We start from the raw sequence: 25,674 nt of genomic DNA, 5'->3' as shown, positions 1-25,674 counted from the left end.
TCCCTCTCTCTCTCTCCCCCTCTCCACACATACACACTCCTTCACTCCTCTCTTTTTACACACAAACACATACACATATTTTTGAGGGCCATTTTCAGCCCTATTGGGACTACAGTGGGGCAAGAATAAAACGAAAAACCCACAAACTTAGGGGACTAATGGCAGGTATTCTCTGAGAGTAGGGCAATTTATCAAAGATTCAGGTAGAAATTGGGTCAGAGTATTTTATGGATACAAGAGATAAATGGAGTGTGGGGCAAAAAAAAAAAAAAAGCAAGAGGTGGCCCAAGGTCTGATTGATAAGTGATGGGTGCCTACCCTTAAAGCTCTCATTAGAGAAAGGCTCAGACTCCCATACTCTATTGAGACAGGCTCCTCTACCTAACCCCATGATGATCTAGGGAATGCACAGGATATCTTTGGCCTTTTGGCCCTGCCAGGATACCTTCAGGTGCTTTTGCACACGCTCATTCTTCTCTGCCTCAGTGGTACGTTCCTCCTCACTGCGATCCTTGGCCATGGCATCAGCCCGCAGGTCAGCACTGGCCTCTGCCCCATTCTCATCCTGCTCATCCTGCTCATTCTCAGCCGGCTCAGCTACATGAGGTGTACTCATAGCAGTCTTCAGCTCAGCACGAGTCTTCTCCAAGTCTTCTTGTACCATCTGAGCCTGTCCAGTAACAGAGGGCATGAAGAATCAGCAGTCAGATCAGGCTAACTTGTGGCATCCTACAAGTGCATAGAATGGCCAAGCAGGAGGTAGGCACCAGGTAGGCCATGTCACTGTGTCTGCCTTTAGTTGCTGTACCTGTACAATAGTAATAATTTACCAACTTCCTTGGTGTATTGGAGAATTCTGGGAAGTATTTGAGAAAGCCTCGAGCTCCTTCTCCCATGATGCCTGCTGTTAAGGAAGGAAAGAGTACGGAGCCCAAATCTGAGGAATCAAAGAACTGAAACCTATGTATGTGGTACCCTTTCTCACAATGCTTTTGTTCTGGGCACTGTGTCTCACCTTCTGCTGCCATTCCACAGCCTCACTTTCCTTCTTCTGTCGGGCCATCTCCAGCTGGGAGATTCGAGCTGTCAACTCTGCCATTTCCAAGGCCTATGGATAAATCGGAAATTTGTGAGAGCTGAGCCTTCTAGTTCTCAGGGCCTAGGCATCTTCAACCCCAGTACCCCTGGGGAACGCATAGGGAACCTACTGTTCCACTTGCTTGCTGTCCTGGAGGCTCTTTTTACCACACCTCCTCCAGGAAGCCTGGAGGACCACTCCTATTCTCAGATCTACTGTTATTAACTTCAAATCATTTCCTTAGAAGTCAGAGATCCACACCTAGACTACAGACCTCCTGAACACAAACGTCATTTCTCTCTTCCTCATCTCTTTTTCTCTTTCTCTCCCTCTCCCCCACTTCCCTCTCTCTCCCCCACTCTCTTTCTCTCTTGCATGCATTATTGCCCACTGCATATTTAGGGCCTTTATAAAGCTTTGGAAATCACTGTGTCACTGCCTGAAGTGCCAGACTTTTTACTGTTTTCTTAGAATGTTCAGGTCTCCACTAAAACTCCTCCCAGGACGAATATAGGAAAAACACTGCAGTATCACAGGGCAATCTGAACAAGGGAAAAAGCTTATGCACACCCTCACACCTTGGACACATCTATATCCTAGAGGAAGATTCCCCCTGGTAATTAGGTCTTAGTTCCTGCATTCACACTCCAAACAGTAGAGGGAAAGAACATATATCAAGGAATTTGGGACATAGGTTCTTAACTTCTGAGTCACAGAAATAAATAGAGATGAAATGAAGATTACTTACCCTCTTCCCCTGAAAAGTGCATAGAAACATAGTTTTACATATGATTTTAGTGAACAAACCCTTCAAAAAGGCAAAAATGGGTTCTCATCCTTACTCAGCCACACTGTGTGATCTTTGACAAGTCCCTTAAACCTACCTGAGTCCTAATTTCCTTATCTGGGCATAATATCCCATGCAGATTAATCCCATAGGATTATTGGGAGAGGAAATAAGAATGGGAAAAGGAAAATTTGCTAGCATAGCTTGTAACACACAGTAGGTAGTCAATTAAGTACAAATTCTTTTGCCTCTTTCCTCCCTCCCTTTCCTTTGTCAGGTCATCAACTCAGATCCCCAAGGGCTAAGAAAGTAGAATAAAAGTAAGAGTTAGGGAAGACTTTCTGGGCCACATCAGTGACTTTTCAACTTGCTACTGAATAAGCTACCTGTTGGGGGCCTGTTGACTGTCACCTGCTGGAAGGAGCCAGCCCTGCAGGCAAGGGTAAATGTGAAGAGGTAGACAGATAGGGAAGAAAATTCAGGTACTACAATTCTAGCCCATTTTGTAGCTTTACCAGCTGTTCCTGAGTCTTCTTCTGATCCCGGGAGGCCTGCAACAGGGCTTCCTTGGCCTCTTCAGCTTCTTGACGCTCTTTGGCCAGTTTTTCAGCCTCGCTCTGGGCACGCTTCCTCTCCTGTTCAAGCTCCAGAGCCCTGCGGGTCTGTTCTTCCAGTTCTGGAAAGAGAAGAAGGGGGAAAGGTGGTGAAACATGCAGACATGGAAGGAACACCTAGTTCCCTTTCTGGAAATGCTTCACCCCAGGGCACAGCTGGCAGAAAGCTCTGGGCACTCTTCCTTTTGCCCCATCTTTCATCTATCTGTAGCCACATATGGATTATATACCCTGAGTCTGCAACTCAGGCAGAAGGGTCTTCAGCTCATAGAGTCAGGCTCTAGGAAAACCCAGTCTTCAAGATAACTGACTCTAAGCCTCACCATGCTGAGCCTTCTTAGTCTGTTCCTCAATTTGCTTCAGCCTCTCCATCAGTTCCTCCTTTTCCCGTTCAATCTTCTCCTTCTCCTTTTCTGCCATCTCACGCTTCTTCTTCTCATTTTCCAGCAAAGCACTAAGAAAAGAGAAAAGATAGAATCGGTCACATGGAAAGGCCCCAAGGTTCCCTGGCCCTGGACCCTCAGCACCTACCCATCCAACACACTTAGAGCTTGTGAGTTGGGACCAAGCTCCCTTATCTCCACATCCTGTCCTCACATCATAGTCCCACGTGGGTCAGTACACTCAGGGCCCTGTCAGTTTGTCCCAGAGTCAGGAGATCCAACCTGGACTCCCAGCTCTACTACTCACCAGTGGGTAACCAGTGGGTGAACTTAGCTATATCACTTCTTTGTTCTTGTTCTCAGTATCCCTATCTGTAAAACGGCCTAATAAGTCCTGCCCTGCCTACCTCATAGTTATAGGGAGTCAAGTTTTGACTCTGTGCTGGGATACCGTGCTTCAAGTGCACTGATCTGTATGGCTAGGGTATCAGTCCTTAGGTCTAATGCTGCAGGCCCTCTGAAGCCCCGCTCTAGGCTCTTTTTCCCCAGAATTTGTTGCAAACCTAGAGCAAGTATTCACTTTTTCTTGCCCCAGTATCTCTTCCAGGAGGTTGCCTTTTCACCCTAGGCTGGGTATCTTTTCTTTCTCTGGGCCCTCAGAATACTTGGCCTATCCTTATCCCCATCCCTCCTCTTTATTATTTTTCTCCACAGCACTTCTTACCATCTCACATACTGTATAATTTGCTTATTTGTTCTGTCTCTTCCCACTAGAATGGTAGGGATTTTTGTCTGTTTTATCTTTGACTGCTCAATAAATATTTACTGAGTGAAAAAATGACACAGCATTTGTACCTTGAACAGTTATGTAAATAGTGTTTTTCCTCATTCTCCTACCAGACTGTGAGGTCCTTGAGGGCACGTTCCTGCCAGATCCAGCTTTGTAAACTGCCCCCAATCTCAGTAAAATTTTTCTGAATAAATAAGAACTTTGGTGTCTAACCTCTCAATCACGGACTCCTTTTCTAGCCTACTAGATTTAAAAGCCTCCTGAGATTCTAAACTCTTTATTACAGAGTACCTACTAGAACAGTTCTCTCAAACCTTAACATGTATAGGAATCACCTGGGATCTTATTTTTTAAATAACTTATTGAGGTGAAATTCACATAATAGTAACCACTATAAAGCAAACAATTTGGTGGCATTTAGTACATTTACAATGTTGTACATTCACACCTCTATCTAGTTTCAAAACATTTTTGTCACTCCAAAGCAAAACCGCACCCCCATTAAGTGAGTTTCTTCCTATCTCTCCTCTCCAAAACCCCTAATAACCACCAACCTGGATTCCACCTCTACACATTTATCTATTTTGTATATTTCATATAAATGGAATCATATGGTATATGAAATTTTGTGTCTGGTTTTTTTAACTTAGCATAATATTATAGAGGTTCATTCACATTGTAATATGTGTCAGTACTTCATTCCTTTTTATGGCTGAATAATATTCCATTGTATGGCTATACAATGTGTCTATCCATTCATCTGTTGGACCCTTGGGCTGTTTCTACCTTCTGGCTATTGTAAATAGTACTGCTATGAACACTTGTGTACATGTACATTTTCAATTATATACCTAGGAGTGGAATTGTGGGATCATATGGTAATTTTAAGCTTAATTTTTTGAGAAACCACCAAACTATTTTCCATAGTAGCTGGAACATTTCTACCAGCAATGTACATGAATTTAATTTCTCCACATCCTTGACAACAGCTATTATTTTCTGCATTTATTTATTTATTTATTTATTTTAAAGATTTTTTATTTATTTATGCGACAGAGAGACAGCCAGCGAGAGAGGGAACACAAGCAGGGGGAGTAGGAGAGGAAGAAGCAGGCTCCCAGCGGAGGAGCCCGATGTGGGGCTCGATCCCATAACGCCGGGATCACGCCCTGAGCCGAAGGCAGCCGCCTAACGACTGTGCTACCCAGGCGCCCCTCTGCATTTATTTATTATATCCATATTAGCCAGTTATCAAGTAGCACCTCACTTTTCATTTTGATTTGCATTTCCCTGGTGAATGGGGATGTTTTCACATGCTGGCCATTTGCATACCTTCTTTGGAGAACTGATCACCTAGGATCTTAAGATTCAGATTCTGAATCAGTAGGTCTGGAGTAGGGTGTCAGATTCTGCCTTTCTAATAAGTTCCCAAGTTGATATTGCTGTTGCTGAGCCTTGCTACACTTTCAGTAGCAAGGGGGGTGGTTACAGAGCATAGGGGCTTCATAAGAAAAATTCTGGTGGCTCTGCCCAATTCCACTCAGAAATCCCTGTTTAAATGGGAGTCCATGCTTAAGTGGGCATGGAGCTTTCTGCTAATGCACTATGCTGGTCAGATAGCCTGGAGCAACCCAGACTCTGCCTAGAAGAGCAATGGCATGAGGGTCAGAGACAATGTGGAACTGTGAAATACCTCTCCCTCCTATGAGTCTCTGAAATCCTAGGCTTCTGATACCTGCTTCCTGAGGAAGGGGATGCCTGAGACTTAATGGAGGAGGTGACATTTCTGTACAGCTCTCTCCCTCCAACCCAGGAGGGTTTCATGTCTTTCCTGTATCAATCTTGACAGTTTTGAGAAGCTTCTTTGCCCTAGCCCCAGCTTCCACTCCAGTTCCACAGAACCTACCGTTCCATCTGTTTCTGGTGCTTCTCCTCCCGGGCCTGTGCCTTCATCTGCTGTACCTCAATGGTGTCAGGCTTGCGGCGGCGCATGTATAGTTCATGATTCCCCATGCACAGGGCCAAGATACGCTTATTAATCCGCAGTCGGGGAGCATAGAAGACAAAGTCCTGATGGGAAAGCAACAATCAAAATGAGTTTGGAGGGACAGATGAAGGCGAGCTTCTGCCTTTTGAAAGCACTGAAAGGGTTATTTAGCCCAATTTTCTCATGTTACACATAGGAAGATTAATTATCAGAGTGGTGAAGTGACTTGCCCATGGCAACACAGCAGACTAGTGGCAAACCCAGGACTAGAACCCAGGCTTCTTGATTCTGAAACCAGCGCTCTTTCCACCAAATCACAATTTATTTCAACCTTTGCTTATGAAAGCATCGCATCCTAAAATATCCTCAATCTAATTGAAAGATAGGAACTGAACCTATATGCTAATTTGGGATCCTGCTAAATCTCAGGGGCCTCTCTTAGTGGCCCAATAATTCCTGCATAATATGCTGGTGAGTACAGTATGGGGGGCTGGACGGTTTTTGTAACCTCCTAAAAGCATATCTTAGACACAGGCCCTTAAATCATTTTTGGAATAAGGTAAGTTGTAAATATATACATGAATACATAAATCTGAACATGATTGTCCTGGCTGTTATTTTTAAAAATAAGCCTTTGATCTCAGCTGGCTTTGTTACTTACCTTTTTCCAATGAGAGTTGAACACAGCAGCAATTTAAGAAAGAAAAAGAAAGAAGAAAGAAAGAAAGAAAGAAAGAAAGAAAGAAAGAAAGAAAGAAAGACCATACACACACACACACACACACACACGAAAATCTAGTGAGTCTGAGTTTGCTACTATAAATACCACTGGACCAAGGTTACCAACTAATGGGCTAACTACCAGTTCTTCTGCCATGGAACCCAAACTACCACAGTTTCATATGGCTTAGTGTACAGTGGAATGAGCACAGGCTCTAGAGGTCAAATAATGTATGTATAAACCCCAGATTTACCATTTTTAGCTGTGTGATCTTGGGCAAAACGCTCCAATTCTTCGAACCTTAATTTCCACAGTTATAAAACAGGTATGCTACAATCTACCTGACAGTGTTGTTGAGGGTTAAACAAGATAACATATATAAAGTGCCTAGCAGCAGAAGTTCAGAGACCTTACAGCTGGGGAAGAATTGTTGAGGCCTCATGAGAAGAGTTTGTCTTAGCATGGGCTTTGACCCTTGCTGGACATGAGGTACACCAAAAGAGGAGACCCTTTTCTGTTTTCTATCCTATTCTCAATCACCATCTTTCCAGTCTTATCAACCACAGGCAACTGAGGAGGTGAAAAGTGTGGTGAGCATGTTAGAAGAATGACTGGACCCAAAGGCCTTTCTTGTTCTTGGGTTGCTCTGGAGATAAGTCTTGAGAGGACAGCAGCAAAGTTATACCAAAAAGCAAGTTTGGAAGATCATCTTTGGATCTGGACTTCTGGCTCTGTCTTTTCTCCACAATAAAAATAAATCAAGCACATGAATAGTTTCACTTTAAAGCCTAGAGGCTTTAAAAAATAATATGCACTCTCTTTTTCCACCCCACAGCATCAGGGCAGCAGAAGACAGTGGCTAAGAGGCAGCACTCAGACTGCCTGTGGCTCTCCCTCATCTATGCTTCTCCTAACACACAGGTAGCAGTGTGGCACCAGCTACAGGATGCCTCCTAGTCATGTCTTGTCATCAATATCCCCTTCTAGTGTCAATCTCCTTTTGCGCCTCCTATTCCCAGCACACACACAAAAGCCAGAAAAATGAGAGAAAGATACAATGACATGATTGCTCCTAGCATTATCGAGGTCTTGGCAAGTACCTCTCTCATCCAGTAGGAGGAATCACTTACCGGGGCTTTTTTGTCAATGGGCTTGATGACAAATTTCTTGTCATTGAAAGAAATATTTCTGATTTCACTCCAGGGAAAGCCTATCTTGGGAGTCAGTCTGTAGAGAACAAGAACATTAGGACAAGGGAAAGACAAGAAGGACATAGAGGGTTGGTGGTTTGCCCTCTGCATCCCAAACTTCTTCCTTAAGGAGGTAGATTCACTGCCAGCTCAGCCAGTGCTATCACATGCCACCAGGTCAGTTGCCAGCACTGAGGGTACAAAAGGGACCTCCTGATACCACAACCAACTTATTATTCCTTGTCCCAAACTCTGAGGTTTGTTTTATTTTTTTATTGAGGCATGGACCTTGTAAAAATCTCTCACAAGAATCTCCAGCCCTATTTTACTGGGACTCTTCCACCCAAGGTTGTAACAGTTGGGGAGAATGTAAACAATGAGATCCAAGATTCAGAAATTACATGGAACAATCATTTATTACATCCATCCTCACCAAGAGCAGACCAAGGGAAAAAAAAATAAGCAAGTGACATAAATCTGTAGAAAGAGGGAAAACAGGCCAAAAAGCATTTAATCATCATATGGTAGTGGGATTAATTACAAATCCTGACAAGGTAGATGCTAGGCTAATGCTGTCCAATAGAAATATAATGAGAGGTACACATGCAATTTTAAATTTTCTAGTAGCCACATGAAAATAAGTAAAAAAGAAACAGGTGGGAGTAACTATAATAACAGTCCATTTAACCCAGTATATCCAAAAGACTATCATTTGAATATGTAAATTGATATTTAAAAATATTGAGACATTCATCATTTTCTTTTTCACACTAAGTCTCCGAAGTCTTGTGTATAGTTTACACTTACAGCATATCTCAATTTAAGAGTAGCCACATTTCAAGAGCTTAATGTGGCCAGCGACTACCATAGCGGATGGTGTAAGTCTGGTCAATGCAAGATTTAGAGGCCTGGGAGGTTATGGCAATCATCTGGGCTGATCTAAACTAAGTAGAAAAAGGTGGGACCCAGGTGGGACCCAGGAGGTACAGTCCTACTTCATGATGAGCCCTAGGTGTCAGAGTGGCCCAAATAAACTAAGAGAACTCTAAGCTATACCTGTCATTCTGCTCATAGATGTTGAGACCTAGGGCATCCACCCCCAGCCACAGCTCTGAGCCTTTCTTGTTCTTGATGCTGAAGTAGTTCACACCGTACATCTCCAGGTCTTGGGCAATCTTCAGATACTCTAGAACAGCATCCTCCCTAAATAACAGATTTGGGGGAGTTATAGAGGGGAGCCTGTGAATCAGACCCAGGGAGATAGCCTATACCTGCTTTGCACTTCTGACAAGAACCTTGCCATTAGGGGAGGGAAAGGGTATAAAAGGTGAGCAGATGATGGAAAACAGAGCACAACATGACTTTGGTCAAACAAAACCTGCTGACAGGAGCCTAAGATCTGAGGTTCCCAAGAGTAACAAGGGTGGACTGACCCTTGCTGGCCTCTGGCATGTTAGCTGCAATGAAGCCTTTACATTCTTAGCAGAGCCCAGATGGTGTAGTGATGGCAAAATGATAAGATTTGTTACTCCACTAGACAACACCCAAATGATCTGCCATGTTTAGAGAGCTCCTTCCTCATTTCTTTCTTGGGGAGGAGTCCTTGGTACTCTAGAAGCTCCCTGGGGATCTTGAAGTCCCTTCTATTTCTTTATGGTCAAAACTGTTCGGACTTCAGTTGCCATGATTCAAAAAAAATATAGCTTTATAATGATCATTATTTGCTTTCTATCTCTAATTTCCCCTATAAATTGCATTCCTGTCCCTTTCTCTCCAACATCTTCCAGTGACCCTAGTCCTTTGCCTCCTTCCTCCAGAACCTACTCTCATTCTCCCTGCCAAAGCAGTAGAACCCATAGTTGCTAGGGCGATCTTACCTGAGCATGCCCCGGTGCTCCTCATGCCACACCTGGATCCGCTCCTCCCACTGGTCCTTGTTGAGTTTATGCTGCTCTAGGACCCTGGGAATATAACAGATAGTAGTTTCAAGCACAAAACCCAAATGCAGGAGTAAAGGGAAGCCCACTTAGCTCTCTGAGGGGTTGATGCAAAGAAGATATGGAGTCGGCCCACTGAGATCATACTGGAAGTAGATTGAAATTACAGCAGGAGGTATTAATTAGATATAGGGAACTGCCTGAGAGGTAGGAGAGATACAAGAATGGGTGAGAAAGAAAGACAGTGGGAACACCTTCCTTTGTAGTTTTAACCAGAAAATCCAATAATATGCTGTGATTTTCAAGTAGGGCAGTAATGTATCAAGAGTCTGTGCTGCCTTGAGGGGCTAAGAGTAGAGATGGGCCTCATGGAGGAGGCATGACACTCCTAGATCCTTATGGGACCAACATTTGCGTTTATAAGAAAATTGCTCAGGAATGAGATTACAGCCTGTAGCTACAGAACGGAGAACTGAGCCCAAATGGCTTTAGGAGAAACTAACAGGCTCAACCTCCCAGATCTACTAGATCATAAACAAGACTTGTTTTAAATATGCCATCTCAGACATCAAAGCAGTGACTCAGGTAGAGTTCCAGGTCACAACCATTATCCCTAATACCTTCCGGTAAGTTGTGCATATGCCACAGCTCCAATGGGACTGAGGCTCCCAGAATGAAGAACTTTTCCTTCCATCCAAAAGCTTATGAAAATGGCCACTGCATGCAGTAAGGAAAAACCCAGGGTTAAAAATTCGAAAGACTAGGGTTCCAGGTCTGGCTCTGCCTCAAACGAGTCAGAGTGAGCACCCTGCTCTATTTCCTCAGCCAGGAAATAAGGATAATGCCTGCCTTATTCATTCCGTGTGTTCTTGTGATGCTAAAACAAAAATAATGAGTATTTGAGGGCATTCAGCTTTGAAGTTTATAAAAGCAGAAAGCTCTGTACACTGGTTATTGATATTAAAAGACTGTTGGAGCTCCCTCTCTCCCTCCTGTGAACCTCTGATGCAAGAGATTTAAATCAGTGAAAAGGATTGAAAAAATGGAACCAGAGTAGGAGGAGTCAATCTGTCACTGGTAATCTATATAAGCACCTGTTTTCAGAGTAATGCAATTCTGTAATCAGGCAAAAGAAGAGGGAAAAAAGCTTTTTATTTTGAGAGTCGGAGAAACAACAGGGTATAGTGCCATATGCAAATGTGTGTCTCTTATACCAGCTGTTCCCAAATTTTGAGGTTAAGTTTAAGAAAGCTCCTCTTTTAAGGCTCCCCCAACACCATAAATTAGCAAAGTAAAAACCAGTATGCATAACATGGTCTTCAGACTGACCCTACCTAGTAGAAAGGCAGTCCCTGTATAACAGGGCTTGGTCAGTCACAGACCTTCCCTATGCAAGTGCAGATGGCCAAAGGCGCCACCTCACCTCTGTGGCAGCAACTTGTCCCCAGCCAGGTAGCCAGACTTGTGTACTTCCTTATTGAAGTCACCATACTTAGATTGGACAGCATAGGAGGCCAGCAGCACAGCAGTCTCAGGTGGGCAGTAAATATCATCACTGAGAATGCCCTCCTTCACTTGCAGGAAGAACAGGCGCTGTGTGATGTCCTGGATCAATTCCTCGGATACATCCTCAGGATAGAACTTGGCCCGGAACTTGAAGAGCAGGGGGCTTTCCTTCCGCACATCCTGGGCAGTCACCTGGAGCAAAGGTTATGGGTTCTCAAAAAACAGTCTTTGGCTGTAGGGTGGGGAGAGACAACTGAAAGTTCATCAATTTGGGTAATCCCAAAGAGCCAGGTGGCAACTGTTCTGGTAATTCAGAAAAGAGACACATTGCTTTCACTGGGGACCCAATTCGGTGTCCATAATTGCTTCTCTTTGGGGATTCCTTCCTGAAATGACCTTATACCCACTGATGGTCATAAGCCTTTAATCCACCAACATCTGGCAATATACCAACTGCCCCTAAATTTTGAGGTTGGGCTTAAGAAAGCTCCTCTTTAAGGCTTCCCCAACACCATAAATTAGCAAAGTAAAAACCAGTATGTATCATTGAGGCCTGGGAAATGGCTAGACAAGAAAATAAACTATCTTTTAAAGCCTGAAATTAGCTCTTAACAGCAGCACATTTGTCCAGCAAAAGTCTCCACTCCTTGGGAAAATAAGACTCTACCAGTGGAAGGTGAGGCAACTATCGCCTAAACACAATCAGAAACCTAAGACACTGGAAACCTCCGAGGACAAAGATAGGAAGTTTGAGGATATTGAGATGGAGGACTGCCATGTTCCTGCAGAGACACTGCTTGGAGGTGGAGAGCTTGAATGGATCCATACTCAAATCATCTCATTTGGTGTTCAATTGAGATAGAAAATCAAGAAAGAATGGGTTAAATAGGTGATGGGTATTAAGGAAGGCACTTTGATGAGCACTAGGTGTTGTATGTAAGCAATGAATCACTAAATTCTACAACTGAAAATAATATTGCACTGTATGTTAACTAGCTGGAATTTAAATAAGTACTTGAAGGAAAAAAAAGATACATGTGTTAATAGACTTATGTGTAAATGCCTATGGGAGAAAAAAAAGAAAACCAAGAAAGAGAAAAGCATCAGTATAGAGTTTAGGTATCAGGTTACAGGTAGAGAAGGGACAAGGTAAGATTATGAGGCCTTCAAGATTCTTTCCAGTTCAAAAGTCTATTACTCGCCTTTTAACAAACCTCCTAAAGCCCTAGAGTTTGGAAAGAAAAAATAGGATGCCAATCCCCTCTTGAAAAGCCATTAATAGACTATGGTATAAAGCAAGTCAAAGTTTAAGACAGAGCTCCCAGGAGAAAGGGAAGGGTCTCTTCCTCCTTGGACACTGGCCATCCTCACTGTTAGAAGTCAAAGTGGAGACAGAGCAGGAGCTCTGCCTTGGCTGAGTCCTCTGCCCTTATTCTGATCTAGTGGTCAGTAGACCACCCAGTGAAAAGCACAGCCCTGGATTTGCCAGCTAGCACATTTTACCCCCGCCCTTTGAATATAAGATAACAATTCATATAATAATGAATTCCAAACCCAACAATGGGGTAAGCAGTTACCTTCTTATTGAGTTTCAGCCAAGTGGAGAAATTTTTAGTGTCCTGGTATTGCAGACCGAAGAACCAAACTTCCCTCAGGCCAATAGTTTTCACCACCTAGGAAAGAAAAAAACAAAAACAGAAACAAAAAACACACTGATTGAATGCCTACTTTGTGCCAGGCACAGAGGACACAAAAGCGAAACTAGCATGGTCCCTGACTTTAGAGGACATAAGGTGTCCGGGGTCTGGCAAGGAAATACACTTGGGAAGCAGTCAAGCAATGATGTCAGCATCTCTACACAAAGTACTTTCGCTGAGGTAGGGAACAGGTCTATCACTTAGGACCACCACCATACACCAATAACTATATTCATTATCCCCTTTGATTTTCACAATAGCCCTGTGATACATTTACAATTAGGCCCATTTTATAGATAGTGAAAGTAAGGTTCCAAGAAGTGAAGGTTCAATTACTGAGTAAAAGGGTCAGGTCCGTTTGGCTCCAAACCCATTCGAATCCAGTGTTTACTGCCACTTCTTCCCTCTATTTTGCCATGTGCCTTTCTACTCCCAGGATGAATTAAAGGCTGGAAGTAGAGCGTTGACTTAACTCCTATATCTTCTTCTCTTGGGTTACTCCTTTATCTATGCTCTCACTGTATGGTGATTAACATAACATAATAAAAAATTTTATTAAAAAAAGGGATATGCCCTCACTCTTCTGAGTCCCATTTAATTCTCAACATTTGCTGCAACATGGACTGGACTGGAGGAGATAATGCTAACCGAAATAAGTCAAGCAGAGAAAGACAATTATATGGTTTCACTCATTTATGGAACATAAGAGGTAGAGATTGGTAGGAGAAGAAAGGGAAGAAGAAAGGGGGGTAAACAGAAGGGGGAATGAACCATGAGAGACTATGGACTCTAGGGAACAAACTGGGGGCTTCTGAGAGGAGTGGTGTGGGGGAATGGGATAGGCTGGTGATGGGTATTAAGGAGGGCACGTATTGCATGGTGCACTGGGTGTTATATGCAAGTAATGAATCATGGAACTTTACATCAAGAACTGGGGATATGCTGTATAGTGACTAACAAAATATAATAAAAAAATACTAAAAAAATAAAAAAAATAATGCCCCAAGAAAGAATGTTCAAGAAGACATAGCAGGTATTGTGGTATCTATATACTCCAAAGATGTGCCATGTCTAGGTGCTGAGATGCTTCTTTACAGCCCTGATTAGAAGCTAGTCATGATTCCCCTTACCACTCACACAGGTTGAGAGTGGGAAAGAGGGTAGAAACAGGGTGAGTACCTCAGTATAGTAGCTAAGTGGCCCCTGGTGTTCTGGGCCTCTTGGCTAAGCAGTGGGTAGGAAAGGGAGGCCTTACAGGAGATAGAGTTTGTTTTCCAGTCCCTGACATTAGCATGTTAATGGTTCTGGCTGACAGCTGAACCCCAGCATGCCCACCACTGGAGATGGCCGCAATAAAGCTGACTCACATCCTAATGAGGTTATGCTGATGGTCTTCTTTCTTTTTTTCTTTTTCTTGAGGGGTGGGCAGGGGAGGTAGGGGAGTGAGGTAAAGGAATTTACCTGGAGATAGAAATAGGAAAAAAGGACCCAATGTTGCTAATGTCCTTCCTTGTGAATAAATCATATCTCCCCTCAAGACACACACACACATACACACACACACACACACGTGCACACACACACACACACCTCCACTATATTCACAAAGTTTCTACCATGCACCCAAAGCCAGACTCCATAGTCACTCCTGACGCTTACAATCTAGAGCTTCAGAGGCCCCAAGGTAAAGTAGCTCTTATCTATCAAGTACCTATTATGTACCAGGTACTGAACACTGAACAACCCTGATATGGCTGTTATCTCTACTTTATAAATGAAGAAGCAAAGGCTTAAGAGGTAACCTGCCTAAAAGACAAGAATAGAACTTTTCCATCCATATGGCTAACAGACACATGAAAAGATGCTCAACATCACTTATCATCAGGGAAATACAAATCCAAACCAAAATGAGATACCACCTCACACCTGTCAGAATGGAAAAATTAACAACACAGGAAACAACAGGTGTTGGCAAGGATGTGGAGAAAGGGGAACCCTCTAGCACTGTTGGTGGGAATGTAATGCAAACTGATGCAGTCACTCTGGAGAACAGTATAGAGATTCCTCAAAAAGTTAAAAATAGAACTATACTACAATCCAGCAATTGCACTACTAGGGATTTACCCAAAGTACAAAAAAAATAAATAAATTCAAAGGTGTACATGCATGCTGATGTTTATAGCAGCATTATTAACAATAGCCAAACTATGGAAAGAGCCCAAATGTTCATCAACTGATGAATGGACAAAGAATGCAGTATATATATAATGGAATATTACTCAGCCATCAAAAAATGAAATCCTGCCATTTGCAATGATGTGGATGGAGCTAGAATGTATTATGTTAAGCAAAATAAGTCAATCAGAGAAAGATAAATACCATACAATTTCACTTATATGTAGAATTTAAGAAACAAAACAGATGAACATATGGGAAAGGGGAAAGACAAGGAGTGAGGGAAACAAACCACAAGAGACTGTTAACAGTAGAGAACAAACTGAGGGGTTGATGGAGGGAGGTGGGTGGGTGATGAACTGGATGGATGATGGGTATTAAAGAGGGCACTTGTAATGAGCCCTGGATGTTGTATATAAGTGATGAATCACTGAATTCTTCCCCTGAAACCAATATTGCACTGTATGTTAACTAAAATTTAAGTAATTTTTTAATTGCACATCCCCCCAAAAGACAGGCAACCTGCCTAAAGCCATAGAGACTAGACTAGAATCCTGATGTGTATGATTCCAAAACCTATACCCTTTCTTTTCTAGCATGCTCTCTTTTAATCCCAAGGATTCGTATGAGCTTAGGAGCCCTGGGGTTCCCAAGTGACTGTCTTGTCTCTCTTTGCCCACATATCTCAGCTGGGTAATGAACTTTGATCATCTCTGCATATAGATATGGTTCCTGGCTTTCCACTAGGTTCAGTCAACAACCGCTTTGGAGAGAAGCCATATCCCCAAGTCCTCAAGCTTCATTGATCACTGGCATGCATGATGTTCACCCTCCCTTCATAGCTTGAATCAGGTATCAGGAAACATGAGTGAAAGTCTCACCTCTGTCTCTAATTTGCTATGTGATCTTAAGGAAGCACATTTCCCTCTCTGAGCCTTAGCTTCCCCATCTATCCAGCTTCTCCATCTACTACAACTGGTATGACCTAAATGGCCTCTTTCTTCCTTCAAGTTCATTCCACTAATAAGGTTATTTGTAAATGAAAAGAAATACAGTCCCATTTCCCATCTATCTCTTGCTGACTTGAGTAACTAGGAACATGTTTAGAAAGATAAGTTGTGTGGGGGGGTCTTTAGAAAGATCAAAAGACTTCCAGGATTCAATGGCAAAGTGAGTCCCTGAGCCTAATAGGCAATTGAAATTGCCTATAGGTTTTAGATGGAGAACACAAAATGCTCATGTTGAAATGTGATAATGGCTTTTTATTTTTTTGCAGAGGATAGAGGGGGAGTGAATGGACAGAAAAGATTATTTAAAACACCTCTTATCTCATCCTAGATCTAAGGTAGAGTCCAATTAACAGTTCTAAAGATTTTCCACAGGGTTGTAGAAGAATAGTGTGTCCAGATGTAATTGGTGGGGAAGAAGTAATTCATCCCCAGGTGAGAAAGAGACACACTGAAGATGCTAGAGATGGACCATTAGGGCCAGGACGCTAGGTCATGGGATGGCTGACTCAGAATAGAACTGGTAGGGCAGCAACCGGCCTCTGCCTATACCAATTGTAGAGGCTCAGAGACCCCAGAATTAAAGGGAACTAAGGCAGCTACAGACTACATAATCAGTCCCAGAGGTCCCAGGAATGAGATCCTTAGCCTCATTTTGCACCATGCTGTCTGTTTCACTAGAAGGATGAGTAAGGGTGTAATGAGAGGAAGATCACAGGACCCAAAATAGTTCTAGGATGTGGAGTATCTCTGAGGAGCAGTTGGACAAATAACAGCTGAAGTGATATCAAACAAACAAACAAAAAAAGATATCAGGATCAGTAGCAAATTTTAATCTTGCTGAGCTCTGCCTCTTCCCTTATGAACATAGAGAAATCAGATGCATACAAATTTTCCACATCCTTAGGCTTCAGGGCTTTGGAGAGATGAGCGCTCTCTCAACCTCCACTGAAGTCCCAAAGTGAGGAAATAAGGGTGTGGAGGGAAGGAAATATGATCTAAAGTCAGAACTGAGACTGAAAAAGAACAAAGGATAAAACAGATGACCCCTAGACTCCAGGCTATAAGGAAATCTCCAATTAAGGTCCACAGGATACTGGAAATCACTTGATCAGGCAACTCTTGTCTCCACTTGGAAATGAGGCCAACCTTTGCTTGCTTTCAGCTTTGCTTCCAGCTGAGACTTCCACCCCAGAGAAAAGAGAAATCTTATCTTTTAGTGGGAGAGAGTCTCTAGGTCCTTCTTCTAGGAACAACATCTGTGGCTGCAGTGACTAGGGTCCTTCCCATTCCACTCTGAGAAATGTCTCCATCTCTGAATATATATATATATATTCTTTCTTGACTCCCTTTGATCCCAGACAGCCAACTTATCTGGCCTGAGCTAGCATTTCTCAAAGCTGCTATGGGAGAAATCCATAAGCAGCAGAAAATAATAAATGCATATACCCCAGAGGACACAAAGGATAGGGGGATATAAGTAGACTGTTAAAGACAGAATTTCTTTGAAGCCTCAGGTTTAATCTTAATTACATGTGCACATTTTACATTCTACTCCTTAAATATCTATTTTTTTTTTATTTTTTAAGATCTGTTTATTTATTTGAGAGAGAGAGTGCACACATGTGCGTGAGTGGGGAAAGGACATAGGGAGAGAATCCTCAAGCAGACTCCTGGCCTAGTGTGGAGCCCCAGTGGGGCTGAGTCCCACAACCCATGAGATTATGACCTGAGCCAAAACCAAGAGTCAGACACTCAACCAACTAAGACACCTAGGCACCCCCAATGTTTTAATAATGACATAGATAACATCTACAAGTAAAATTGATGCTCCAAGATACTAAATCAAGAGACACTTGGGTGGCTCCGTTAGTTAAGCATCTGCCTTCAGTTCAATTCATGATCCCAGGGTCCTGGGATCGAGTCCTGCATCGGGCTCCTTGCTCAGCAGGGAGCCTGCTTCTCCCTCTGCCTGCCAGTCCCTGTGCTTGTGCTCTCTCTCTCTCTCTAACAAATAAATAAATAAAATCTTAAAAAAAAAGATACTAAATCAAATTCATCCCACAGTTCTGTGTACCTCCTAAAACCTGCCATATACACCTACAGGAACTAGGACTTCAGTTTTTAAGACATTGGCTGTGAATTCTATTGAGCCACACAGCACAAACCCTCATGACAGACTATGAAGCATTATAGGGTCTAAGCATCACAAACTAGAAAACTGAAGCCCAGTGAGAGGAAGAGATTTGCCTCTGAGAAAATCCTCACTAATTACTAGGAACATCTGAATGTAAGAAAGAACCCTCTTTTGTCTCTCTTCTGTATGTGAAGGCTGCCTACATCTGAGGTCTATGGAGGGAAGGGGTAATCAGGTCAATTCCAGAGCCCAGACCCCTCCTCTCCATATCCCCCATGCATCTATCTAAGTAAACCAACTAGTGATATAATGATTCACTTCAGAAGCCCAGAGCAGGATTGGGAAGCAAGGCTGGAGCCTCAAAAGGAAAACTGCATGGAAAAATTATGTGCAAACTCCGTCAATGCCCAAACACCTAAGGCCCACTGAGATCCCATTACAGGCTTGGCAGCAGCTGCATCAACCACCTACCTGAAAGCAAATCAGTGCTCAACTGGAAAGTTCTGTTAGGAGCTGCCACCAACGCTGTTTCTGCTACTCTACACTGCCTGTGTTCAAGTGGCCACTTGCTCTGTAGCATAGAACACACTCAGCTAGGATTCTAAGTTTAGAGAAAAATTTCCTCCACTCAGAATGGGAACAGGCAAAGAGAGGGGAGGTCACAGAGGACAGATGACAAAAGGCACTGGGAAAACTGCAAATGTTATATGCCTTGATTCAAGCCATTACACCACTTCCTATCTAACCTTGAACAGGTCTTTTCCCCCTGTAAGCCTCAATCCTTCATCTACAAGATGGGGATATTACTATTAAAATAGTAGATGTTAGTTATTTTATAAAATAAAAAATGGAAGAAAAAGAAGAAAAGGTTGTTGCCTTCAATGCAAAGTCCACAAATCCTAAGGACTTTACCAAGCCAGAAAAGCTTCCTGATTTAATGGCTCCCTTATCTGAACTCCCAGGGCAATTTCTACTACTTATTTAGCCCTTAATAAGAACAACCAACATTCGAGTGTCTGCTATACACCAGACACTTTACTAATTTAGGATTAAATAAAGCCACGAAATCTCTGAAATTAGTTTGGTTACCATTTTACTGAGAAAATTAAAGTCCTAAGAGGCTAAATGAGCCATCCAAGGTCACACAGCTAAATAGCAGGACATAATTTGAACCCAAAGCTGACACTGAATCCCATACTTTATGCACTATACATCACTTCTATACACAACCTGAACTTCAAGGGTGTTTTATTCTATGTGGGAAGAGAGTTGTGTCGCATTTACTTTTCTCTGCTTCTATAGGTAAGGAACTTCCATGGTCCTTAAGGATGGAGATGGTGTTTAATAGGTATAGAGATTTTTGAGACACAGTAGACCTTCAGTCAATAGTGAATCAGCCAATGAAAATGAATGAATGGATGCTCTGAGATTTCACCTTTCTTGTAGAGCTTAATATCTTGAAGGGAAGGGGCAGGTAGAGTTAGAGCCCCTGGCTGGGGTGGAGCCAGGCAGGAGTTTCTCAAAAATGGAACTCATGGTGGTGGACTGCCCCTTAGTGGCAACTCTGTGATCAAGAGCCCTCTGAAGAACCTCAGGCTTTAGAAGTGGTGGTAACTGACCGAATTGCTGTAGCAAAACATGTTCTCTCCTAGCTGTGTGCACACTCACAAATGTAAACGGAGGAACAGCAGGCCACACTTCCCTTTCCCACCAGGTCTTATGTCTCCTCGAGCTATGACTTCCCATTGTTGCCTGTTATTTATTACTGGTGCCAAAGAAGGTGCTTCCTCTCCAGTCAGCTTCCTCTCTGGTCATTGGCCAGATAACTTCTAGGTTCCAGGATGGCCCCAGAGCTTTTGTCAATTCCTTCCAAGGAGTCCAGCTCCTTCCTCCTAAGCCCCAATTCCACCAGGAGGGCCTCCCTGATAACAGCTCTCAAAGGCCAGACAGAATGGACTTCTTCCCTTATGACTCACTCATCAAGTTAGAGAGAGGGAAAAGATCATATCCCCCAACAGCCTATGAACACATACCTCTGTGGATTCCCATCCAAACCTGCCTTGGCCCTGAGAGTGCCAGATGCTCAACTCCTTGTTTGAGTTCAAATCGTTCTCCCTTTTTCACCCATGGAGTCCCAGTTATGCCCCATCTTACCTCACAGAACATTACAGCTCCCTCCTTCCTATGACAGCCCCTCAGAAATCTCAAGACAGAGAACACATTTTCTCTTAAGTCTTCTCAACCCAAACAGCCTCAATTACCCAGGCAGAATATTGCAGTGGGAAAACTATAGTTTTGCAGTCAGAGCTGTATTTGAAACCCCATATTACAACTTACCAACTGCATAACCTGGAGTATGTTCTTTTACCTCTCAGAGGCAGGATGATTGCAAGAATTAAAGCACCTAGCCAAGGCTAGTCCATAGTAAGTGCTCAATAAACGATATTTGTCAAAACAACACTGATCTTCCAGATGAGGAGTCATGAACTTACTGGTTTTCTGCCTTTCTTCTCTCCAGCCAGTATGAAAGATTCAAGACTCTCTAAGGTTTTGTTTGGGAAGTAGTTGCTTTCACAACTAGCATACCATCTGTCCAGGGCTCCCTACCATCTGGGTTTCCTACAGAACAACACCCACAGTACACAAATCAAACCAACACGAACAAAGAATGACCATGCCTTGTGGCTTTTTGAAGTTAATAAGCCTCTTTGTTCAAGAATTTTTCTGCCCTAGGTTCTAAATGATGCCTTCCTCACCCTGCCTCCACAGTTATCCCCCTCCAATGCAAATGAACAAAGCCCCCAGTGTTGAAGGCAGGGGATGGCATCATTTGGCTTGAGAAGGGTAATGTGTAGAACCAGGGGTCTGGGAAGGAGTCTGAGAAGAGGCCGAAGGAGGCTTTCTTCCTTTCCCTCCCCAGCTCTGGCTAAGTTCTTAGACAATAGAGGGACTCAGAGGGCAAAGGAGAAAGAGGGCCTGGAAAATCCATCAAGGTAACATATTCTAGACAATATCAGACCCCCACCTCACCAGAAACTGATAGGGAAATGGGATAATGACCCATCTGAAGGGATCCCAGCCTCTGGAAATGGGAACCCCATTTTCACTCCAGGAAGTCTGGTCATAGATGGCACATTCTCTTGGCCCTTGGAGAGTCTTTGAATGCTGAAAGATTCTGTGGCCCCCACCTGACTATTAGATTATATATAGCATATCCCTTCTGATTATAGTGACTCCCCTGTGAAGGGATATCCCTTGCACTGGAGATGGGAATGACACATCAGCATTACCTCCATGGCATGACTGCAGGGTATGAAGTACCCTCATAACGCATTTACCACTCCCAGTGGTGTCCTAAGTCCCAATATTCTTTTGAAGGAAATGTACATAGAGCACACTACCTCAGGGAGAATAAGCTGGTTTCCTTCTACTAGGAAGCAAAAAAAAAAAAATGTGACAGAGGCCATGGAATGCAGCATTGAAATCCCAGCCAGATACTGGCTAGATACAGTAAGTTATTTAATTTCTGAGTCTCATCATTAAAATGGGGAAGAGATCACTTGCATCTTTCAGAGTTGAGAGGAAGATTCCATGTGCTAACATTTTTAGAGCACCTAATACAGAGTCATACCCTGCTCACCTCTCTTTTCTACCATGTTCAGGACCATGGATAGGATTAATTGGAGCCATCCAAGGTGCAGGCTGCTAAAGTTAACCTTTACCTCCTTTGTTATTAAAGTGGGGGTCAGACTTTGTTTGGACCTATCTTGGAGGAGCATGTAGGAGAAGAGATCCCCAAGAAGTGGGCATTGTGGTGGAAACTATCAGGAGAAGTGGAAGAGGCTAAGAAACAAATGGTCCCTCCCTTACCTGGTCAAACAGTTGTTTGCCGGTGGTGTTGGGCTGGATGGCAAACTCCAGCTCTGCATCCATGGTGGTCACACGCACATTGATCTAGGATGAGATCAAAAGAGGAAAGTTAGTTATCTGGCTCTGTGTTTAGTAGAACCTGGGACAAGTGTATCTGTTCAACCACAGAAGAGGGAACTAGGATGCTAAGAATCTGAGCAACTTAGATATTGGTGGGAAAGAAGGGAGAATGTTGAAATAAACAAACAATAACCAGGCCCTGGCTCCCAACCAGCTTATGAAGACAAAAAACATAGCCACAGAGCAATGCTTACCAAGGGGCAAACACATAAATGCAAATCAGCCTACTATCAAGAGGAAGCAAGTGCTGACTGTACTTCTTCCAGGAAGTCTTCCCCAGCTACACCAGCCAGCTCTAGGCCCACAGCATTCTCTTCCCACCTCTGATCCACAGCCTGGATTATCTACAGTACTGGTCTTTGCAGACACAAGTTAAGGGCAAGATAAAGAACACTGGGTTCCAAGCCTAGCACTGCAACTATCTCAATCTACAAACTCGGATAAGTCTTACCTCCTTCCTGGGCCCTAGTTCACTTCATCTGTACAACAGTAGTAATGCGGGGGGGGGTGTCAATTACACTAGGTGATGACCACCATTTCAATGCCGGTGTCTATGGTTCTATATACTGACATGCATTGCTAACACTTCTTGCATTTATGTCTCATTGGTCTCCCTAAGCACAAAAGAGAAAAGGGGTCTTAGCAAAGGTAGGTGTGAGTGACACATAGATGCTACCAAAGCCAAGACAGCAGAAGGGAAAAGGGAAAGGGACAGGCACCAATGAAAATAAGAGGTAGCCACACACACAATTTTATAGCCACTAGAAAAAGTACCCTCCGCTTTTACAAATAGATCCCCTAGCCTGATCAGGTCAGTGATAGCTGAAATTTCATCAGTAGAGATTTCTTCCCTTGGCTGAAAACTTGGTAGTAGTAGTAATAGTAGTAGCAATATGCAGTAGCTTTCATGTATGGAGACTTGATACTCACTAGGCGACTCATGTGCACAATCCCCATTTAACATCAACAATCACCTTGTGAAATAGATAATGTTATCTCCACATTGGGGATGAAGAAATAAATATTTGTCTAAAGTCATATCACTAGTAAGTGGGGAAGACAGGGTTTAAATTCAAACCTAAGTCCAAACCTCAATTTAAACCAATACACTAAACCCTTTGTACATCAAAGTGCAAAATATCTCCCATGAGAAGAAATCAAAGATTAATTCTTTAAATTTTGGTACATTTTGCATAAGTACTCTATATAGTACAGCCAAAACCTGGCTTGTTATATAAGGCCATATAAAATATTTTGAGGAAACCTATTTCATGCCCAGGGAAAATACTTCAGTAATATTAAGCAAGGAAGGGTAAGCAACAAGATTACATGAGCTCAATTCTATAAAAAGTATGCACAGAGAGATAATTATTGGAATCATGCCCAAGGGTTAGTCAGGCTTGGTTTTAGGGTGGTGATGAGTGTGTTCTCCCTTCTTTAAACTTAAAAAAAAAAAAAGCCTAATCTACATTTTCTAAGATGTTTATATACTACTTATACTATTGGTTGGAGACTAAAAATAGAATTATCAAAAATGCAAATCCCCATGGAATGGGTAAGACATTAAGCCTTATCAGTCTGTGACACCTCTGGGTCTTTCCTGAGCATAGGGGTCAGTTAGCGGGGAAGAGGGGGCCGAACAGCCATTTTGCCAGCTGAACAATTCTGATGAGGACCAGGACAGGGGAACAACTTTGTAAATAAATGCCACTAGGGAGCCAGGGAGGAAATCTATTTCAAGATTGACAATGGGACAGGAAAGGCCCTGAAGGCAGGAACAAGTAAGGCAAGTTACTCCAGAGGGAGACAACGGGCAAGATTAGCCACCTTGACTTGGTGTTATCCTAGGCTTCCTGCCAATCCAGTGACCTCTGCAGAATGGGCCTTCATAAGGTAGAGAGAATGAGGCCCGATTTGCTGGAATTTGGCCTCAACATCTAGCCTCAAATCACCCTTGAGCTGAGTCAAGGGAGACCTTGAAACACCAATGACTGAGGAGATAGGAAAGAGTAGAAAAGAGCCAGTAGGGCCTTTAGTACACTGGACTTCATTAACACCTCAAGGTTTCTGTCTTACTTTGAGTTAACTTTCCAGTACCCAAGACTCAGTAGGTACTCAGAAGATGGTTAAATGAGCAGTTCTAAGCATGGGGATATAAGAAATACAGATATCTAGCATAGGCTAAAGATCCAGCGGTAGGAAGATTTTATACCTTGTTCTTTTTACTGTGCCATGGACCCTTCTGGGCTGTCTGGTGAAGTCTATAGACCCCCTTTCAGAATATTTGTAAATGCATAAAATAAAGTGATACAAAGAAACCAATTATATTGAAATAGTTATAAAAATACGTGCTTTTTATGATATTAAGTAATTGCCTACCACTGTATCTTATTACCACTGTTAATGTAAACATTGTGTTGAGCATAGCAATATTTTGAGAAATCTGCAATAACTAGAGAATTGAGCAATGTATTGAATTGTCAAATCACTATGTTGTATACCTGAAACTAATATAACATTGCATATCAACTATAATAAAAAATTTTTATTTTATTTTATTTTTTTTAAAGATTTTATTTATTTATTTGACAGAGAGAGAGACAGCCAGTGAGAGAGGGAACACAAGCAGGGGGAGTGGGAGAGGAAGAAGCAGGCTCACAGCAGAGGAGCCTGATGTGGGGCTCGATCCCATAATGCCGGGATCACGCCCTGAGCCGAAGGCAGACGCTTAACCACTGTGCCACCCAGGCGCCCCAATAATAAATTTTTAAATAAAATAAAAATTAAACCTCAGCAAAAAATTGTGATATAAAGTTTCTTAGATTTCCGTTAGTGACAAAGTCACAGGTCCTGCTATTTTTACCACTTCTTTTATTGCCTGTATTCATTTTTTTTCATTTACTGGTTTATAGAAACAGATGTAACTCAGAAACAGCCAAATGGAAGACATGCACAGGGCAAGGTAGGCGGGGGTGGGGGGATACAGAGCTTCCATGCCCTCTCCAGCTGGGCCACCTTCCCAACACCTCCATGCCTTCATCAGCTCTGAAGCTCTCTTCATTCTGTCATTTACATTTCTGTTCTATTTCACATTTTTAAATTAAGTTCAATTAGCCAACATATTAGGGTTTTTTTGGAAAAATAAAAATTATATTTTGTTTATACAACAGTGAGTTGAGCTTTCTCATTAAAAATAATTATGTTTATTAGCAGTTTAATTTATTGTCCTTGGTCTATTTTTCTATTGGGCTGTTCTCTTCATCTATTAATTATTTAGTATGTATCTATTATATATTAAGGAAGTTCATGTTTGGTCATAGGTTGGATAAATATTTATTTCTCAGTTTGTTATTTGTGTTATATCTTTTAGCAATTTTTTTCCTATAGTATTTTTTACATAATTCAATTTGTCATTATTCTCCTTTGTAGATTTTAGGGTTTGTATTTTTCTTTAATTTTATTTATTTATTTTGTTTTATTTGTTACATTCAATTAGCCAACATATCATTAGGTTTTTTTTAATGATTTTTTTTTATTATATTATGTTAGTCACCATACAGTACATCCCTGGATTCCGATGCAAAGTTTGATGCTTCATTAGTTGCGTATAACACCCAATGCACCATGCAATACGTGCCCTCCTTACTACCCATCACCAGTCTATCCCATTCCCCC

At 42.5% G+C, this 25,674-nt stretch overlaps 1 protein-coding gene across 2 annotated transcripts in view; it reads right to left on the bottom strand.

The window, feature by feature from the left end:
* MSN (moesin) overlaps positions 1-25,674 on the bottom strand; it is a 64,294-nt gene that overhangs the window by 1,957 nt on the left and 36,663 nt on the right. For both annotated transcript variants that reach the window (XM_002930183.4, XM_034649986.1), the window contains exons 2-12: positions 21,880-21,963; positions 12,571-12,666; positions 10,911-11,185; positions 9,428-9,511; positions 8,607-8,753; positions 7,491-7,587; positions 5,559-5,722; positions 2,803-2,933; positions 2,381-2,541; positions 1,016-1,108; positions 446-670 (exon numbers count right to left, since the gene is read on the bottom strand). In XM_002930183.4, coding sequence (XP_002930229.1) covers positions 446-670; positions 1,016-1,108; positions 2,381-2,541; positions 2,803-2,933; positions 5,559-5,722; positions 7,491-7,587; positions 8,607-8,753; positions 9,428-9,511; positions 10,911-11,185; positions 12,571-12,666; positions 21,880-21,963 — 1,557 coding nt within the window. The remainder of the gene's footprint in view (positions 1-445; positions 671-1,015; positions 1,109-2,380; positions 2,542-2,802; positions 2,934-5,558; positions 5,723-7,490; positions 7,588-8,606; positions 8,754-9,427; positions 9,512-10,910; positions 11,186-12,570; positions 12,667-21,879; positions 21,964-25,674) is intronic.

This window comes from Ailuropoda melanoleuca, chromosome X (genome assembly GCF_002007445.2).
Source record: "Ailuropoda melanoleuca isolate Jingjing chromosome X, ASM200744v2, whole genome shotgun sequence".
NCBI lineage: Eukaryota > Metazoa > Chordata > Mammalia > Carnivora > Ursidae > Ailuropoda > Ailuropoda melanoleuca.
The sequence above is the reverse complement of the archived record's forward strand: the minus strand, read 5'-3'. Positions and strand labels throughout refer to the sequence as shown.